Source organism: Notothenia rossii, assembly GCF_949606895.1.
Source record: "Notothenia rossii genome assembly, chromosome: 1".
Classification (NCBI taxonomy): Eukaryota; Metazoa; Chordata; class Actinopteri; order Perciformes; family Nototheniidae; genus Notothenia; species Notothenia rossii.
Genome location: NC_136912.1, coordinates 44,700,483 through 44,720,233, shown reverse-complemented (window position 1 = coordinate 44,720,233; position 19,751 = coordinate 44,700,483). Strand labels below are relative to the sequence as shown.

Below are 19,751 nucleotides of genomic sequence, written 5' to 3'. Positions count from 1 at the left end.
GCGAGGAAAAAAGGAACGAATCGGACGTAAAACTTTAAATAATAAACACCGGATTTCTAACATTTTACATTTCATGTGGCCGGACTGGGTCAGTTTCCAGGGCTGAATTTTAGTCCCATTCCGCCCTGGACATATCCAAGCCCATATGAGGGACTAAACGCAGGGAAACGACGCAAGTGAAGGACGCAAGGATTTAATTTAACCGAAGTGAGATGCAGTCCGTGTGTGTAAAAAGACGATCCACAAGCAAAGATTTGAGATCCACAAGCGCATTTTTGGTTGAAAAATACAAAATGGATTCACAAATGCCTGATCGAAAGTTGTCAATGTTAAAGAGATATTCACAGATTTTTTTTTTATTTGTGAAAATATTTAGCGTATTTGCAGATACGTTTTACATTTGCAAATGTATTTGTGAGTTTGCAAATCTTTTAAATCCACTTGTGGATGGTGTTTTACATTTACAAATCACATATTTACACACAAATTATTTTTCTATTCACACAAATAATTATGAGACAAATCTATAGGAGTGCAGTCCTGAGACTGCAGTCTCTTACGCTGCAGCTTCATACTATTGCCAGGAAGTGCATCGGACTCTGTGCCCAACATTCGTTGTGTCCAAACGGCGGTACTGCAACTCCCGTATCAGTACGTGACGTCACCCGGCCCAAAACAACTTTTTCCCATTGACTAACATGGGGAAAGAGACGTCTGTAAATCGGTGGATAATTTTTTTACCCAGTATTAACTATTTTATAGCCCTTATTAGAATCATTAAGTCCTTAAAGTTGTAAAATGCACTAAAAGCCGAATCTAGATTTATTTTCTCTCTCCATTCATTCTAGTGAGCCAAGAGTGGGAGCTCGGGGGGCGGGGCTTAAGGGGCGCATGCTCTGTGAGCGCACATAGGGGTTCTTCTGCTCTGGCAGCCGGGCAGCGTCAATCGTTTTCCCCATAGATATATATAAACACTAGATTTTTCTGAATTGTTTTGGTCGAATGTGAGAGATTGGTTGTTACTTAAATTAACAAAAATTCCGGCCTTCAAAATATATCACATTTTATATTATATTGATAATTTGGACTCTCCCATATCTGATTTGGTAAATATAATTATTATTTTGGGTAAATACCATTTACATTGTAGTAAATGGAGAGGAGGCAAGCCCTTCTTTCCCTGTTTCATAAATGAGTTCAAGTCCTTTTTTCTGTCCCTTAGGAAAATACAATCTTGTAACATGTCTATAAAGATTTGCAATGACATTTCCAAATGGTTATTATTTTAAGTAAGCTTAATGCCTCTTAAATGTTTTTGTGCCTTAAAAAAATAATTAAAACAAATAAATAAAAATAAATAAACACTAGATGGCTCATGGGAGATTTTCCAGCGTAGCTCACCGGCCGCCATCTTGCTACAGTTAACAGCTACTCTGGTACACGCTATGGTAGCTGTTGTAAGGTGAGTGATCTGCACAAAAATACTCTTAAATCGCTGAAACCTTGACTGATTTACAAACGGTTTGGTTTATTATAAACATTATTAGCATGGCTATGATACAGGATGCTTGGACATCTTGAAATTGCAGGTTTTCTTTGTGTATGTGCCGTGGTTGTATTTATTAGCTGGCTAATGCCACAGCTAAGGCTGTGAGTGAGACCTAGTATTACAAAGTTGACCCAGCAACTTTACACCAGTGGGAGAGGCATAACTGCTCTTTCTTTTCAACATAACTTAAGTTACACTTGATTTCTTCCAAGTGGTTTGGCTTGTTAAAAATATCTTACATTTTAGATACATTATGATACAGGAAATTGCTGGCTTTGTGTCTACAGAAGTACCTGACTATGCCTGACTTTTGTGCAGCCTACGGATGCTCTAATCACCGCAGTCTGCAAACAAGAACCCGTGGAATCACCTTTCACGTGTAAGATATGACAATATTATGACTATAATTAGGATAATCGTTAATTACTTAGTGGATGTATGTACACTACAAGTCTTGCTACACAGGATCAGTGGGGCTATGTGAGATAATAGTATTGCAAGATTGATGTTGACCCAGCCTCATTAGAATATGTTGCTACCATTTCTTTACACAATTATTTAATGCTTCTTTTGGACACCTTTTTTATAACTCTTAGTGTGGTTGTCTTATTCTTAAAGTATACATTACATACTTACATATATACATACATACATACATACATACATACATACATACATACATACATACATACATACATACATACATACATACATACATACATACATACATACATACATACATACTGTGCTGTAAACTCATGTTTGTGCTGGGTGTATGAGGGTTCAATTAATGGGGTTCAGTTTATGTGTGTGATACTGTAAATCTGGGTGGAGCTTCGCAGGGTTTATTGATGTGTAGAGGGGATACATAAATGAACGTCATTGAGATTGAGGAATCAGGAGAGGCCACTAGTAAGTGTGATTATTATATTGAATTTGATTTAAGTTGTATGGGATATGTGTGATCCTAATTGTTGTATTGTTGTTGTCCTTTTTTCTTCTAAGGTTAACAACCTATTTGGATTTGATTAAATTATCAAACCTAGGAGTTGTTTCCGTCCATCTTGATTCCACCCATACTGTCGGGAGATAGACAGTACAGTTGTTAACTAACAGCATCGGGAGGAATAAAGGTTTCAACCGATGGCGAGAGACAGCTAGGAAGATAGACTACAGCAACGGTCGGCGGGAAGTGAACGCCCGAGGCTAGCAAAGCTAGCAAGGACCGTCGAAGCTAGCGGAGCTAACGAAGCTAGCGGAGCTCGCGAAGCACCGAGGGACGCCGGTCCGCAAGTAGAGCTGACGACCGGACGACAAGGAAACCCCGTGGTCGCAACGGTCGGGGGAAAGGGAAGGCCCGAGGCTAGCAAAGCTAGCGGAGCTAACGTGGTCGGAACACGTGAGTGACAAGGCTATTTTCGGCGCTATCTAGCCAAAGAAGCTAGCGGTAGCATAGCAAAGACGAAGCAGTAGCTAGACAGCAGACTGAAGGTTGCCAGGAAACAAAGCTAACCAGCAAGAAGACAATAACTAGCTAGCTAGCACACTGAAGGGTGCTAGCATACAAAACCAAGCTAGCTATCCAAGTCAAAGACACCAAGCTATTGGCTAGAAAACGAAGCCAACCAGCTAGGTATCCAGCTAGCTAGCCAGGATAAGACAGATTGAGCTAAACTCAGCCTTAAATTCAGTGAGATGATTAAGGGGGAGGAAACAGTGAAGCATCTGAAAGACCTGCGGACGAGGGCGAAGGTGGCTCTAGGTCGTAAGGTGAACTCAGTAACAAAGATGGTGAACACTATGTCAGAGGGGGAGTTGATGAAAGAATATGGTGAAGTCCACAAGGCCGCCACCAAAGTCACAGAGGCCAACAGTGAATACCTGATGAAATTAATTCTGAACGCTGATAGCGACGAGGACCAAGTATCAGAAGAGCTGAGGGCAGACGTGGAAAAGACGGATGGAGAAACCAGCCAAAGGCTTGAAGAGATCAGTGAAGTGATTAAAGCAAACCTTTGGTTTAGGCATGGAGAAAGGAAAGTGATGTTTGCTGTCGGGGAAGCTGACAAGGTCTATGAGGAGGCAGAAGCGACACAAATTGACCTAGTAAGCTATGAGAGTTACGAAAAGCAGCTAAATAATTTAGAAATACTCATTAAGGAATTAAAAGAAGTGCACAGCACCTGGAGGGAATGGGCTCCTGAGACTGCTAAAACAGATGTGGAAGAGATAGTGCGCAAGCTGGAGACAAGGAAAAATGCACTCAAGCGTCAAAAGGAAGCTGAGTTTAACAAAGCACGCGGTGCAGCAGAGTTGGCACGCAGGTCCACGATTGCACTGCAGATCGTCGCAGAACTGGAGAAGATACCAGCTGTGAAAGGAGACCAGCCGAGGAAGGTGATAGACCTCATCCAAGCTGTGGAAAAGGCTTTGGCAGACCTCACAGACCTCGGGAACCCTGGAGCCATCAACCACCCGCTGATGATTAGGTCTATAGAAAGCAAGCTGCCCGACCAGGTGAAGCGAGAGTGGGTCATCTTCAAGGCTAAGCCCGAAAACGGTGTCACCCCAGTCAACCATTTCAATGCGCTTCTGAAGTTCCTGAAGGAGCAAGAAGAAATTCTAGAGAGCTTGGAACAACTGAAAATAACAGAGACATCTGAAAAAATGGAAAAGCCGCAAAACAGGTTCGAGAGGAAGTATGCCTACACAAAAGCCACCAGAAGGGACACTCCAGAAGGGGAGTGCGTCGTGTGTGGAGAGGAGAAACACAATAACAAATTATTCTTCTGCAAGAAGTTCAAGGGGTTTGGCTTGGCTGAGAGAAAGACTGCTGTGAAGAAGGTAGGAGCATGCCGCGTTTGTCTTGGATGTCACGACGTGGTAGAAGAGTGCACAGACAGGTTCCTCTGCAACAGGGAAGACTGCCAAGAGGGGACCTCCTCGGACCACCACTACCTCCTCTGTCCAAAATGGGAACAGCTACCAAAGGGGAAACTTGGAAAAGGCAGTGAGAGGGTAAGGGAGCTAACAGAAGATCAAAAGCTAGCCTTGTCCAAATGTTCCCCAGAGGCGGCGGCGGAGATCATGAAAGCTTTCAGTAACAGCAACAAGACTTCAGTGACAAGGAGCGCTAGGAAGGATGAAGGTGGACTTCTGGAAGAAAATAGACTGACCGAGCACCCTGTCATCATGATGCTGTTGGAAGTCACTGCCAACGCGGGGCAAAAGATCGGAGCTCTGATTGACCTCGCATCAGACACCAACTACATCACTCATGCAGCGGCTGACAGGCTCGGTCTGAGCAGAGAAGAAGTCACTCTGATTGTGCATGGAGTTGGAGGAATGACCGTGACAGTCAAGACGAAGAGGTACCTCCTGCGAGTAAGAGTCAAGACCCCCAAAGGTACTGTGAGGGCTCACAAGCTGGTTTGTTATGGCCTGGAGGAGATCGCTAAAGTGCATCGGAGCGTCAGACCTGAACAGCTAAAGAGGTTCTTTCCGGAGGTTGCAACGGAGGAACTGAAGAGACCAGACCATGTCGAGCTTCTCATCAGTCACAGAGAGGGGAGACTCGCTCCACAAAGACTGAGGATAGTTGGAGACCTCGTCTTATGGGAGGGCCCACTGGGTAAAACCGTGGGCGGAGCACATCCCAGTCTGTTCGAGGATGTAAAAGTGGCAATGCACCAGTCTGAGACGCACTTCGCTCGCTCGATGAGGACAGCTGCAGTGGGGTACAGAGAAGTAGTTGAGAGTCCTGAGATTCTGAGGGAAGAGGAGACCAAGAGCCTGACTCAGGAAGTAAAGGCGGAGACCAGGAATACAACTGCAACAAGGAGAGAAGTTCTCGAGCGGTGGAAGTGGGACAGCATCGGTGCGGCCTGTGAACCCAGGTGTGGTGGGTGTCGCTGCGGGACATGCCAGCCAGGAGGAAAGGAAATGACCCTGGCAGAAGAAAGGGAGCTGGAAGTGATTAAAGAGGGGCTGTCCTACATGGCCAAAGATGAACACTGCCTGACTCCGCACTGGGACGCATCTTACCCATGGACCGAGGACCCAGCCTCACTTCCAAACAACAGAAGAGGAGTGGAGGCCACCTTCCTGAAAACAGAGAAGCAGCTCAGGAAGGAAACTGAGTGGCAGTCCGCCTACAAAGGTCAGATTCACGAGATGGTGGAGAGAGGCGCGGCAGTAAAACTCACCACGGAGATGATAGACGGCTGGAGAGGACCAGTGTGGTACGTGAGCCACATGGTCGCGCCGAACCCCCACTCAGTGACGACACCAGTGAGACTGGTCTGGAACAGCAGTCAACAGTTCAGGAGGGTCAGCATGAACGACCTTCTGCTTAAGGGGCCGGATGTGCTGAACCCCATCAGATCGGTCTTACTCCGATTCAGGGCGGGAGAGCATGCAGTCCTAGGAGACATCCGAAAGATGTACAACTCAGTCTGGCTAAAAGAGCGCGAAGTCCACCTGCACAGGTTCCTCTGGAGAGACACCCCAGAAGAGGACATCGGTGAGTACGCCATCACCAGGGTAAATATTGGCGACCGACCCGCTGGGTGCATCGCACAGAACTTGGCAATGAGGGAGACTGCTCGGCTGCCCAGGTTCGCGCATATGGTGGAAGAACGCAGGGTCCTGGAGGAGGACAGTTATGTGGACGATATCTTAACATCCCACAATGACCAAAAGAGACTGGAGGAAATCACAGAGGGGGTAGAAGAGATCCTGAGCGCCGGAGGCTTCTCCCTCAAACCATGGGTCAGGTCAGGCCAAAGTGGGAGGCAGAGGACTGCAGAGCAGGTCCAAGCTGGAGCAGTAGCAGACTGGTGGTGGATCCCAGGGCCACTTAACATCGCCGACATCGTAACAAAAGGAGCAACTCCTGAAGACCTGGGAGAGGGCTCAGAGTGGCAGAGGGGACCAGAGTTCCTGGTGAGGCCACTAGAAGAATGGCCCATGAAGTCGGCCGCTGAGGTGGCAACTGGTGCCAGAGAGAGTGTGGGCAAGCTTCAAAGAAAAGCATTCTCGGCAATACTCACCAGAGCCCAGTCAACCAAAACCCCTATCCCTGACGACACCAGTGGAAAGGACGCAGAGGCTGAGGAGTCCCTAGTTAAGGTTGGTGGATCCCCAGAAACCTCCGAAAGGGAAGAAGCTTCAGTCTTGACAGAGAGAAGACCGGAAGGAAAGTTTCGAAGCATTGCTGTTGTGAACCTGGTAAAACCAGAGAGGTTCAGCAGTCTGGCTAGGCTATGTGGAGTGGTCGCATGGGTCCGGCGAGCTGCAGAGAAATGGCTGACTAGAAGAGGCCGAGCGACGGGTCAAGCAAAGTGGGAGGCAAGAGTCCTGGACAAAAGAAAAGGCAAACCTGTGCCTCTGCGGGGGGACCTGGCTTCGGGGTCGTGGAAGATTCCGAAGTAGAGAACTAAGGAGAAGAACCTCCTCAGACACCACCACCAGAGCAAGGTTATTTAGGTTGGTGGCCTCCTTGGGTCATCCGACCAGGGTGCCAAGTGGGAGGTGTGCTGTAAACTCATGTTTGTGCTGGGTGTATGAGGGTTCAATTAATGGGGTTCAGTTTATGTGTGTGATACTGTAAATCTGGGTGGAGCTTCGCAGGGTTTATTGATGTGTAGAGGGGATACATAAATGAACGTCATTGAGATTGAGGAATCAGGAGAGGCCACTAGTAAGTGTGATTATTATATTGAATTTGATTTAAGTTGTATGGGATATGTGTGATCCTAATTGTTGTATTGTTGTTGTCCTTTTTTCTTCTAAGGTTAACAACCTATTTGGATTTGATTAAATTATCAAACCTAGGAGTTGTTTCCGTCCATCTTGATTCCACCCATACTGTCGGGAGATAGACAGTACACATACAATTACCCCAAAAATATGATAATTTCGGTGTGTATTTTGTCCTTACCCTTAATGCTAAAGGAAAGAAGGGAGGACAATGTTGACAATAATTTATATATCTGGCTACCTTTCTCATGTTTTTAAGGTTTCCCAAAACCGGAGAGAGGAGGAGGCAGTGGGAAGTTGCCCTAAGAAGGGACGGTTTTGTTTCCTGTGGCAGGAGACTGCTCTGCAGTGATCACTTCAGGAGTGAGGACTTTTACAGGATGGGGCAGACTGTCCAGCTTAAAGATGGTGTTGTGCCAACAGTATTCAATTTCCCAGCTCATCTTCAAAGGGTATGTGTATCATTGGCCAACAAGACTTCAAGGTGTATAACATTGATATGTAAATATGTGATTAAATGTCTCACTTTAGTTTTTCTTTCTGCAAGTTTAGGAAAAATAATGTGTTGTGTATTATAGCAAACACTCAAAATGTCTTTAATTATGTTTATTTTAGCCGGAAGCAACAAGAAGCACAACCACTTCTAGAAGAGCGGAAGATGAACCTCATCCTAATGTTGTGAGTATTCTGAATGTGGTCAAGACCAGAGAGATGGTCATTGATTTCAGGAGGGTGAGGACGTCTCCTCTACCCCTGTGCATTATTGGAGAGGATGTGGCTGTTGTGGAGGACTAGAAATACCTGGGAGTGCACTTAGACAATGGGCTGAGCTGGAGGATCAACACTGACGCTGTGCACAAGAAGGGGATGAGCAGACTCTATTTTCTGAGGAAGCTGAGATCCTTCCACGTGTGCAGCAAGATGCTGGAGATCTTCTAGTCTGTTGTGGCCAGTGCACTCTTCTTTGCGGCGGTCTGCTGGGGGGGCAGCATCAGAGCCGGTGACACCAGCAGGATCAATAAACTGATCAGGAAAGCTGGGTCTGTCATCGGCATCAAGCTGGACCCCTTTGAAGCTGTGGTGGAGAGGAGGACACTGAACAGGCTGTTGTCCATCATGGATAACCCCACCCGTCCTCTCCACCTGCAGCTGGACAGTCAACGGAGCTCCTTCTCCAACAGACTGCTGCAGCTCCGCAGTGCCATAACTCTGTATAACAAATCACCTCTGGCTGGAAGATAACTCTCTGCTCCATAGTTTCTCTTGAATATAACCACGTTGTACATTTTACACATATATAATCTGTTCAATATTTAACATTAATATTCCATATGCCTTATATTTATGTATATGTATATTATATATATATATATATATATATATATATAATATCCTGCCAAATCCAACATATATATTTTCCTCTTTATTTATTTTCTTTCTTTTTCTTGCTTATTTCTAATGTATTGTAAAAGGCCTTGTCCCTTATGCTGCTGTAACTAAACATGTTTTCCCAAATTGGGATCAATAAAGTACCATCTTATCTTATTTGCATGTGGAATGTCACTAACAAATGAGAGCATCATATGGCTTGTCATATTAAATCCTTTATCTCGGTGGTACCCAAGAAGTTCTACGATGGTGTTACTAGGAGAGCCCAATATAATTTGAGGTGGTACTCTGTGTAAAAAGTTTGAGAACCACTGGCCATCTCACTTGCGCTATGTCACTCATACACTTGAATACACATGTGCAAACACTTTCATAACACCCAAGGACACCTTACATGGCATAGGGGCAATATAGGGAACAATTAAAACAGTGGATTTAGTGAGATATCAGCCGGGGTAAGACAAGACAAACAACAGTAAATGGACTACAGAAGGACACAAAAGGACACAGGGTGCAGTTTATATTATTCTTGGGCTTTTTTCGACTACAAGAACTCAGCGCACCGTGCTGTGAAGTGGTAACGTATTTCAAAGGTTCTGGATTTGTTTACAACTCTAGAAACTAAATACAAAACTAGGACGTTATGAAGATCTGATGTCAAAAATAATTGTGATAAATGAGACAGAACTGGCCTGTCTGTGAGCTCATTTTATGTTGGTTTGGTTCTTCTGATAAAGGTGTGAATATCTAAATAATATACCACCATATGCTATTGTCATTAGTTGTGTCCCTGTTTTTCAAGCTAAGGCATTGCTAAATTAACAAATCTTGGTTTACAGAGTGGTAACATGAGACCGATTTTTATATATAAATATATTTACATTTTATAATTTATTTTAAAATTTAACAATATAATAAAATAAATGGAAATATATACACCGCCAAAAATTTAATATAAATACCTTGTGTGTGTGTGTGTGTGTATAGCTATTGCTTTATCTGCTTAATGTTATTTTCATCAGAAAGTCCACGATTATAAGAATACAGTATCATAACTACATCTTTGATGTTTATAAAAAACCAAACCGTTTGAAAATTGGTTGAAAATTGAGCAAGCTATGGTTATTTAAATAGTAAACCATAATGTTATGAATGAGAACACTGCCTGTAGCAAGATTGCGGCCATGTGGCATCTATGGTGGCAACGTCAGTCTCCATTGGCCAGCAGCGCGGGGGAGTCACAAGCCCCCAGGAAGTGCGCCGGACTCTGATGAAAATATTCGTGCTGGCCAAATGGCGGTACTACACTTCCGTTTGGTTGCCAGGCACGGAAACACTTTTCCCCATTGACTTACATGGGGAAAGTATGGTCTGTAAATCGTTGGATATTTTTTTTTAAACTAAATAAACTACCCAGTATGAACACTTGTATAGCCCTTATTAAAAACATTCGTTCCTCAAGTTGTAAAAATGTGCTAATAACGTTATTCTGAGAGTTATTTCCCTCTGCATTATGAACGCGCATCTAACCCACGGGACCGCACCGCCCGGCACGTTCATGTGATGTGACGTGTTCAGTACTAAGTTAGTTTTACCTTTACCCATGGATGCACAATAAGAACGGACCCATATCGCCTTACTGCCAGCCCACGGAGCTGTAATAATGGATATATTGCACATGTTTGCTGTAATTCATCATTTGTAAAATATTATACTACATGGGCTGTATGATGTAAATCTTTTATTAAATAAAGTTAATATTACCGACGTAGATTAACGTCCCTGTAGCTTCTTATTGCACTTGCAACATACCATTAAAGGAGTTGAACGTTGCTGTTTGCTATTACTATAATACCACGCAGGGATAAGCAAGAGTTTACAACCTTTGCATGTGGGCACAACACGTTTTGACCCAGATTAATTAGCTATACCATATGATATCGCCCGAGGAAGTCGTCATACTTATAGATATATAAATATATATGTGTCAAAGCTCTAATCAAATTAGATGTTGTATTAATTATACTTGTATATATATATACTGTATATAGCTTGTGTTGTATATACACACAAATGAACAACCTTGTGTGTCAAATAACAAGTTGTATTGTAGTGTTTATTTTAGTGTTGTTTTATGCTTATCCACATTTTGATTTCAGAGCACAGGAGAATGCTGGGCACAACATAAAGCTCAACAGTGAAGCTGGCAATGCTGAACAAAACCATGTAGAGTTATAATATGTATTCAGCTGAAAAAAGTCGAAGCTCTACAAAAATGTAATTAAAAATACATAAGCATTTCAGGTAGAAATCAGCATTTTATATAGAAATTCACAAAAATAAGAAATGAAACCTAAAAGTGATTAACACAGTTAACACATGTATACCTCTGATGGCTGGCATAGGTGGAACAAATAGTGACAACAAATGTAAATACAATTCATATAGATTCAAAGGTAATATATATAATATTGATTGCAATTATTATATAAAAAAATCCACCAAACATGATCAACAGGAAAGCCCTCTGAAGGCATTTCATGGTTTGAAAAAAAGTTGAGGATGGGGTCCAGACAGTTCAATCAGGAGAGACTTCATTTTGTTTAAAGAACATTTATTGACACATGTCATATGATAAATGTTAAGTCTTTGGCGATTAGACCCTGATCCTGTAATCTTATATCTAAAGGGGGAAAAGCCGTGAGCATATAGGGAACCCCCCGGGGTCTAGACGCTGGTGATGATGATGCTGAATATCTGGATTTGATGAGGAGATGGAATGAAGAGGAGGTCTGATGAGGTCTTTGGATTCAATCAATCAATCAATCAATGTTTATTTATATAGCCCAATATCACAAATGTTACATTTGTCTCAGTGGACTTCACAGTTTGTACAGAATATCAGTATGACAATACGACACCCTCTGTCCTTAGACCCTCACATCGTACAAGGAAAAACTTCCAGAGAAAACCCCACAGTTTAAAGGGAAAAATGGGAGAAACCTCAGGGAGAGCAACAGAGGAGGGATCCCTCTCCCAGGACGGACAGACGTGCAATAGATGCCGTGTGTAAATTGAAAAGATAATACATTTGCAACATAGGTAGTCCAAATGTTTTGAAATGCATGTGTGTATAATAAGAAGATGAATCCACGAGGATATCCATCCAGGACTTATGATCCAGGACCGCAGCCACGACTCAAGATCCAGGACTCGCAATCCATGACACAGGACCGCAGGATCATCCATGACTCCGGATCCCGGCGTATATAGACACCAAAAAGAAAGAAATTTGGGGAAGCTGGGTTAATCGGAACATGAGAGTACACAGGTATAGACAGAGAGAAGGAAGAAGTAAGATGTCCCCCGACAAACTAAGCCTATATCAGCAAAACTAGGGGCTGAATCTAATCAGCCCTAACTATAAGCTTTATCAAAAAGGAAAGTCTTAAGCGCACTCTTAAAAACGGATAGGGTGTCTGCCGTCCGAACACAAACTGGAAGCTGATTCCACAAAAGTGGAGCTTGATAAGAAAAGGCTCTGGCTTCCATTGTACTTTTAGAGACTCTAGGAACAACCAACAACCCTGCATTCTTGGAACGCAATGCCCTAGTAGGACAATAGGGTATAATGAGTTCTTTAAGGTAAGATGGCGCCTGCCCATTAAGGGCTTTGTAGGCGAGAAGAAGAATTTTAAATTCTATCCTGTGTTCTATAGGGAGCCAGTGTAAGGCAGCCAGAACAGGAGTAATGTGGTCCCTTTTCCTAACTCTGGTTAGTACACGAGCTGCAGCATTTTGAATCAGCTGAAGCGACTTGACTGACTTCTTGGTACACCCTGATAATAAGGAGTTACAATAATCCAGCCTTGAAGTAACAAATGCATGGACTAGTTTCTCTGCATCGTTTTGAGGCAAGATATGCCTGATTTTTGGATTAGCTCTCCTGGCTCTGGATATGATGAACGGAGGTGGGTGGAGAGGAGGCTGGCGGCAGCATGAACACCTGCAATCACAGCTGACTGCAGGAGAGAGGAGAACCATTTTAAAGTTTGGCTGCAGCACGGTAATTGGCTGCTGGAGACTGAGGTGAATGTAATAGGTGAAAGACAGCGCCCGTGATGAGCCGATTATAAGCAGCTGCGGAGTGAATGTATACATACTAGGGATGTTAACGGTTAATCGACTATCGATTAATTGTCGAAAAGAATTTACTCGATTAAATTAAATTAATTGTGACTAATTGAACATTGTAATCTAAGACCGTTTCCCACAGGACGTACTTGAACGTGACCCGAGATTCTCGCGAGCCGCTAGAGCTAGACCTGTCACAAACTTGAGGCGGCAAAAAAACTAAAACAAACAATGATGAGGCGGTCAAAACGGAGTGGAGTGTGGGAGCATTTTAGATTAATTAACGATGAAAAAGACGCACAATGCAAACTTTGCGGTGCTACATTTAAATACAACAGCTCTACAAGTTCGTTAAGATACCACCTGAACAACTTGCATGTAACGTTAGCCATTCCGTCGCCTTCACAACCTACAATTGCTGCTGTGCTGGGAAGGCGAGTATGCGACCAAAGAAAAGCAGACGGCATTACTCAGAGAATTTGCGGGATGATTGAAAGAGATATAATGCCAATTAGCACCACCGAGGCCGAGGGATTTCGGGAGCTGATACAATTCATGGAGCCAGGATATAACATCCCTTCGCGAGCGACCGTGACTTCCAACTTGGAAGCACGCTACGAAATTAAGAAGGCTAAGCTAAAAGCATGTTTGTCCGCGGCTAATGTGGCTCTGACGACGGATTGTTGGACAGCACTGACTACAGAAAGCTACATCACGATTACTTGCCACTATATTGAAAACGACTGGCAGGTAAAGTCGGCAGTCCTTCTTACGGAGAGCTTATCCGAGAGACATACAGCTGATAATTTAGCTGCCAAACTGAACCAGGCTGTGGAGTCATGGGGACTCACCGGCCGTGTAGTAGCCTGTGTGCACGACAACGCTCGGAACATTGTTTCAGCAAACAACCCCGCACGAGTCAGTTGGAAATCAGTGTGTTGCTTTGCTCATACTTTAAATCTGGCCGTCAATGACGGATTCGCTGCTGCTGGTGTCAACCGAGTAATTGGAGCTGCTGGCAGGCTGGTCAAGCACTTCAATCACAGCACACCAGCAACGAAAGCGCTAGAAGCAAAACAAAGACAAATGCAGCTACCAGCTCATCGGCTCATTCAGTCCTGTAAGACCAGGTGGAACTCTGTACATGCGATGTTTGGCAGACTCGTAGAACAGCGATGGGCCGTGTGTGCTGTGCTAACAGACCGCTCAGAGACCAAGCTTTCAGATGCGAGGACGCTGGAATTGAGAGACGACTTCTGGCAGCTTATGGAGGACATAGCGCCAGCACTAGAGGCTCTCCAATGTGCAACTACTGTAATGTCAGCAGAGACGGAGGTATCCATATCCAACACGTACCCCATCACATTTAGTCTGATTAACACGCATCTCAAGATGGCAAATGGAGACAGCAACAGAGTGGCGGAATTCAAATCTAAAGTGCGCACTTCGTTGGGGGAACGGATGAAGGTAAGCTATGGCCATTAATTAATTAAACTCTTCGATCACATTTGAGCTATATAACAGATTATGGGGTGAATCACTTATCACCAACACATTGTCACAGTGTAAACTGCGTTTTTATGCAGTTGTACCCTTGTCATGTCAAACCTTATTAAATAAAACTCTAATGCTAGCTTTCTCCTTTATTTAATTTTAACAGGTTGAGTCTGAAGACCTCACATCAACAACACCAATGATAGCAACGATGCTGGACCCACGGCATAAGCACCTGGGATTTCTAAGCCCAGCAAGCAGGATCTCAGCTAATACCAAACTGCTTTAACTGGCTATGGAAGAACATGTGGACTCCACATCAACAAATGAAGCCACCACTGGAGATGATGTGCCAGTCCAGGGAGCTACACTTCAGAGACACACTTCTGCTATGACTCTTCTACTGGGTGAAAACTATACCACCAGCAGCAACGATGACATTAAAGAGGAAGTGGACATGTTTCTGAAGGATGCCTCACCACTCCTTGATTCCAGTCCCACAGAATGGTGGAAAGTCAATGAAGGAAGATTTCCGAGGCTGGCAAATGTGGCACGACGATAACTGTGCATACCGGGCACGTCTGTCCCATCAGAACGTGTATTCTCAGCAGCTGGCCTGACTGTAAACAGGCTGCGCACACGACTTACTCCTGACCACGTTAATATGCTTATTTTCTTGAACAAAAATAGAGGGGTCTAGGTCAGGAGCCTATTCAAAACACATTGAGACAGGAATGTTTTTGTTTCAGGAGAGGTAGCCTATATCTTCATTTGACTGTTCTAAGGGTCGCCCTCTAATGTTACTGTCACCTTCCTCAGGGATGATTTAAGTTGTGTTCAGAATATATTTGAAGTTTCCAGGGCTAGTTATCTTACTGTTACCTTTCTCAGACCAAAGGGGATTATAAATGCTGCTGCTAATGTTTCAAGTTTTACATATGTAGTTAACCAGATTATAATGTGTAGGCTTAATATTGTGTAGGCTAGGCCTACCCATATTGTTTAGATTTCTATTTAAAATTAATTTTATTTTGCTTAATGTTTCACATGCGACAGGTGAGCCAGTGCACAATTATTTTTTTATGTATTTGAATTTTCTGTGCTTAATTTATTTTGTTAAACTACATAAATGCCATTATCTGCACATTATCCTAACTGGTACAATAAAACATCAATTGTGCAATATAGCATGCATTTTTATTCAGTAAATAAGCAATATTTAGCTTTTTATGTTAAAGACACTATCGATACAGTGAGAAATTTACATTCTCAGGAAAAAAGCCGTTTATATCAGTTAATCGTTAATCGATCGATAAGGTCAATCAACTAATGATTAATGAATTAATCGATAATTTGCATCCCTAATACATACCCAGTCTTCCTGAAATAACTAGCGCTGAGCTTCATATAGTGACAACAGTTCTTCCTGTTGACAGAAGGTGGCACTTTTCTGAGAGGGAGCAAGCTGGCAGACACTGGACAGTGGCAAACCAACAGATGAAACAGGAATCCATCTGAGAGGCTATGTGGAAAAGGATAACAAATAATGTCAGCAAGACATGAACATATTAAACCACTATCATTCAATTCTGTAATTGCAGGTTTGTTAGCATGATATTTCAAACATAAATGGCCTGTCTTAGTTTAAAGCCCACTCACCACGTCAAGGTGCAGGCCACGAGTGAGGGCACAACAACGATCACAAACAGTACATACACACGAGACAACACTTACATACATATAAATAACTTACATATACAATGAACAATAAACATTTAACAAATACAATGTTTGGCTAGTTATTTTAATACATTGAATACATTGAATACATTTAACACATTGAACACTTTGAATGCATTGAATACATCACACATTTAACATAAATAACACAATTGAAATGTACAATAACTAAACCCTTAACTACAAAACTACTATAACTATACATCTCCAGTGGGGCAATATTTCAGCAAGATTGGGATATGAAAAAAAAAACTGACCTGTTGAGAGTTTTGCGTGTCCATGTTCAGTACAGACTTGTTAAGCGTACTCCAAGTAGTATGTTGAATACAGACTTCCAAATAAAATACACCAAATTGGTCAGTTACAGTTGAAGGTACAGATACAACATAATGAATATTGGCTAGAAAGAAGCTTGGGATGTTGCTGTTGACATTCACATAAATCGTTCCACTGTTGAAAACCATGGGTTGCATTTCTTAACAATAAATAAACAGAGGACTGTGACATACATTCAAATCCACATATAGAAGGAAATATAGAATAAATATGTTTACTTACAACAGTCATAAGGAAAAGAAAACACGTACAGAGCTACTAAGAGCTAATTACTAGCTAGCCGCTAGCTGCTAACTGCCGTGGCCGCCTCGCTAATATCAAACTCCATCATATAACAATCCAGTGCCATGGCCTATGCTGTCATGACCGTGCGGTGCTGTTAGGTGTACGCAAATTGACGTGCTTGATGTGAACGAGCATCTTCGGTTAAAGTTGCGCATGCGCTATGAGCGCACATACGGGTACTTCTCAGGCATGCCGGGTAATCTGTGACGTTTCGCTCTCTCGAAAGTTGGGCCATTTTATCATCATGCGCTAATGAGCAACTCTCATAGGAATGAATGAGGCCCCGCCTCCCACGCTGTATCCAGTTCTTATTATACATCCATGGTGAGTCATCTAGTGTTTATATGTCTATGGTTTTTCCAACCCAGTTTATATTTAACCACGCCCACTTTCGCATTACGCAAGGATCGACGTAGCTCTACGCGATAGAGTCATAGAGGTTTCTCAATACTCTAATTTCCCCTCCTCGACTCCTTTCCTCGACTCCTATCCTCGAAAACAGGAGATGCGAGCGGAGGACTGAGGAGGGGAACCGAGGAGAGAGGAGGGGAAGCAGCAGGCGGTTAGAGAAATGAGAACTCCTCTCCTCTGAGCGGTCATTTTAAAGAGACGTCCATTAATGATGACAGGAGGCACAGCAGCACTCTGATGGACAGATGTGTTCATGACAACTTATATATATTTACTTTTAATGCATTGACAGTGCGGTATAATGAGACAATAACAGGCTACAGATGCGGACATATACACACACACATATATTTATATGAATATATACAATTTCAGAATCAAACAAGTAGAGAGCACTCTCATAATAACGTAACACAATCAGAGACTGGATATATCCCCCCCCCCCCCCTCTCTCTCTCTGGTCGCTCAAATGGGGAATTGAAATTACAGGCCAAAAGTTGTACAAGTATTAAAAGTAAGCATAGGACACCAAACCAACTGAGACCCGTCTGTTCGCCGCATCTACGCACTGTACAACACACACCTACACACTGTACCACACCTACTGCTCCTAAAGCATAATCAGGCTACAGCCGTTGTGTATTTTATTATGTTAAGCACTAAATGGTCTTAGAAAAATATCGACTCTTTGTTTGTAGATATCTACTAAACTACAGCATACAAATACAGAAAGTAATGTAGGCCTGTTATACTGAGTGATATATATTTTACACACTGCTCTGCTTTCTGCACGGACCTCACAGCTGTTCTCACTGTAAACATCGCGTTGCGATGAAAGCAAACAGTTACTAAAATAATATCCAAGGGATGCATGCAGAGCTGTCATTGGCTGAGATAAGTCCGGCCGTGCGTCACGCCTCCACCGTTCCCGGAAATGCATCCATGGAGGAGGGTTATGGCTAGAAAGGATCCGTCTAGTGCAGGGGTACTCAAACTTTTTTGTTAAAGGTCCACTTGTGAATTTTATACAAGGTCAATGGTCCGGGTCAATGTCAGTAAAGTCCCCCCCCCGCCGGAGCGGCAACGACATGTTTCCAACATGTCGTTGCAGTAAATTAAAGGGTGTTTCATGTTCATGTTGAACTCACGCAGCGTCAGACAATAAAACCCTCTCTCTTTCCTCCGTACCCAAATCTTTTTAAAAACAGGGGTACAACGAGCGGGTACAGATGTGCTGCCGATCTGACGTCAAATCGGCGGCGGACCCACACAAAGTTGCTATCAGAAACAATGCCTGATGTGTTTTGGACGTAATCTCGTCTTTGTTTACATTAGCAAGCGTCGCTAAAACTCAGAGCTAACCTGTACTGGAGAGCACTTGTGTTTAAAAAGCAGGAAATAAAAAAAAGAACTCACCTTGTGATAAACCCGCAAGAGAAAAAGTATTTGAGCTCCGTACTGTTTCAGAAAATGTAATCTTTGATGTGGTTTAGAACAGGATGGCGTTTTATCATAGCATAATTTAACTTTATCTCCGGTAGAATTCTGATCAGGCATTAGCTCCGCCTCCTCTTTTTATTTTTTTTAAGCTAAGGACCCAAAATCCGCGTTTCTCTAACAGGGCTGCAAAAGAGGTGTTTGAGCAGTATGAGGCATGGCTACAATGGGTGATCTGTTTGGTATTTTGAGCAAAAAACTGACATGTTTTGTATAGGTATGGCCCTAAAATATATGTTTCCAATATAGCATATATTTTTGCTGCATTTTATAGCATTTAATTTACATCCGAATCAGAAATTCTTTTTTTTTTTTTTTTTAATAATAATAAAAGGGTTCGGTCCGGATTGATTTGCAGTTCGGTCCGGATCCGGACCTTGGTCCGGAGTTTGAGAAGCCCTTAAAACTCTCGCGAGAGTTTGCAAGTCACGTGGCTGAATGTTTGGCAGGCAGCCTTTCAGTTACGATCGTTAACATCAGTGGGCCACAGCAAATGATGGTGAGAAGCTAAACTATCTATTAATTATGTCAATTACAGGGAGTGTGATTGTTGAAATAGGGTGTTAGCGGTCTTGCTGTTCAAAGAAGAATGACAACACTGTAGATCACCAACACTATGGTTTATTTGTTATTCACATGCAAGTCAACGTTGTCGCAGTAAAAGTCCCAAGATAGCTCCTGGTGCAATAAAATGTTCCCTTTCAGTGTTTCACTATTATGTCTGATGTTTCTCTATTAATATTGCTGTTGCATTAATGTGTATGTTGCATGTTACTGCTGTAGATGTGTTTCCGAGCCGCTCCAACGAGAGTTACAACGAGAACGTGACTTCATATTTACACTAGACGGATCCTTTCTAGCCATAACCGTGGAGGAGCCGTGGAGGATGCATCAGTGTCTCCTCGGTTAGAGCTACTCCAGAGAGCCTCCTCGATGCTCGATGCTTGGTCCTCGAAGTGCATTTAGAGAAATTAGATGTCCTTCAAAATGGCGCGCTGAAATTCATTTCCGGTTCACTACCGGAGAACCGAGGAGTCGAGGAGTCGAGGAAAATTGAGTATTGAGAAACCTCTTGTAGACTTCATCTTCGGCAGTTTAGCGGTCGCGGTAAAGCAGGATATTGAATAGTTGTTTTTTGTCTTTCCAAAGGATTTGT

General features: G+C 43.0%; 1 protein-coding gene and 2 long non-coding RNA genes across 3 annotated transcripts; 2 read left to right on the top strand and 1 right to left on the bottom strand.

Annotated features, from left to right (window-relative positions):
* The first annotated feature begins 1,400 nt into the window (after positions 1-1,400).
* LOC307030651 lies at positions 1,401-7,742 on the top strand. Its single transcript, XR_013805733.1, has 3 exons — positions 1,401-1,462; positions 1,837-1,928; positions 7,569-7,742. It is a non-coding gene; the product is annotated as an uncharacterized lncRNA (long non-coding RNA).
* Positions 7,743-11,515: 3,773 nt separating this feature from the next.
* LOC307012967 lies at positions 11,516-16,773 on the bottom strand. The gene is made up of 3 exons (XR_013800796.1): positions 16,625-16,773; positions 16,324-16,397; positions 11,516-15,848 (listed from the first exon to the last, which is right to left on the bottom strand). It is a non-coding gene; the product is annotated as an uncharacterized lncRNA (long non-coding RNA).
* LOC307012956 (E3 SUMO-protein ligase ZBED1-like) lies at positions 13,064-15,511 on the top strand (the record flags this gene model as incomplete). The annotated part of the gene is made up of 2 exons (XM_079640165.1): positions 13,064-14,299; positions 14,493-15,511. 2 exons carry the CDS (start codon positions 13,064-13,066, stop codon positions 14,613-14,615), a joined length of 1,359 nt encoding a protein of 452 aa, XP_079496291.1. The 3' UTR covers positions 14,616-15,511.
* Positions 16,774-19,751: the final 2,978 nt, after the last annotated feature.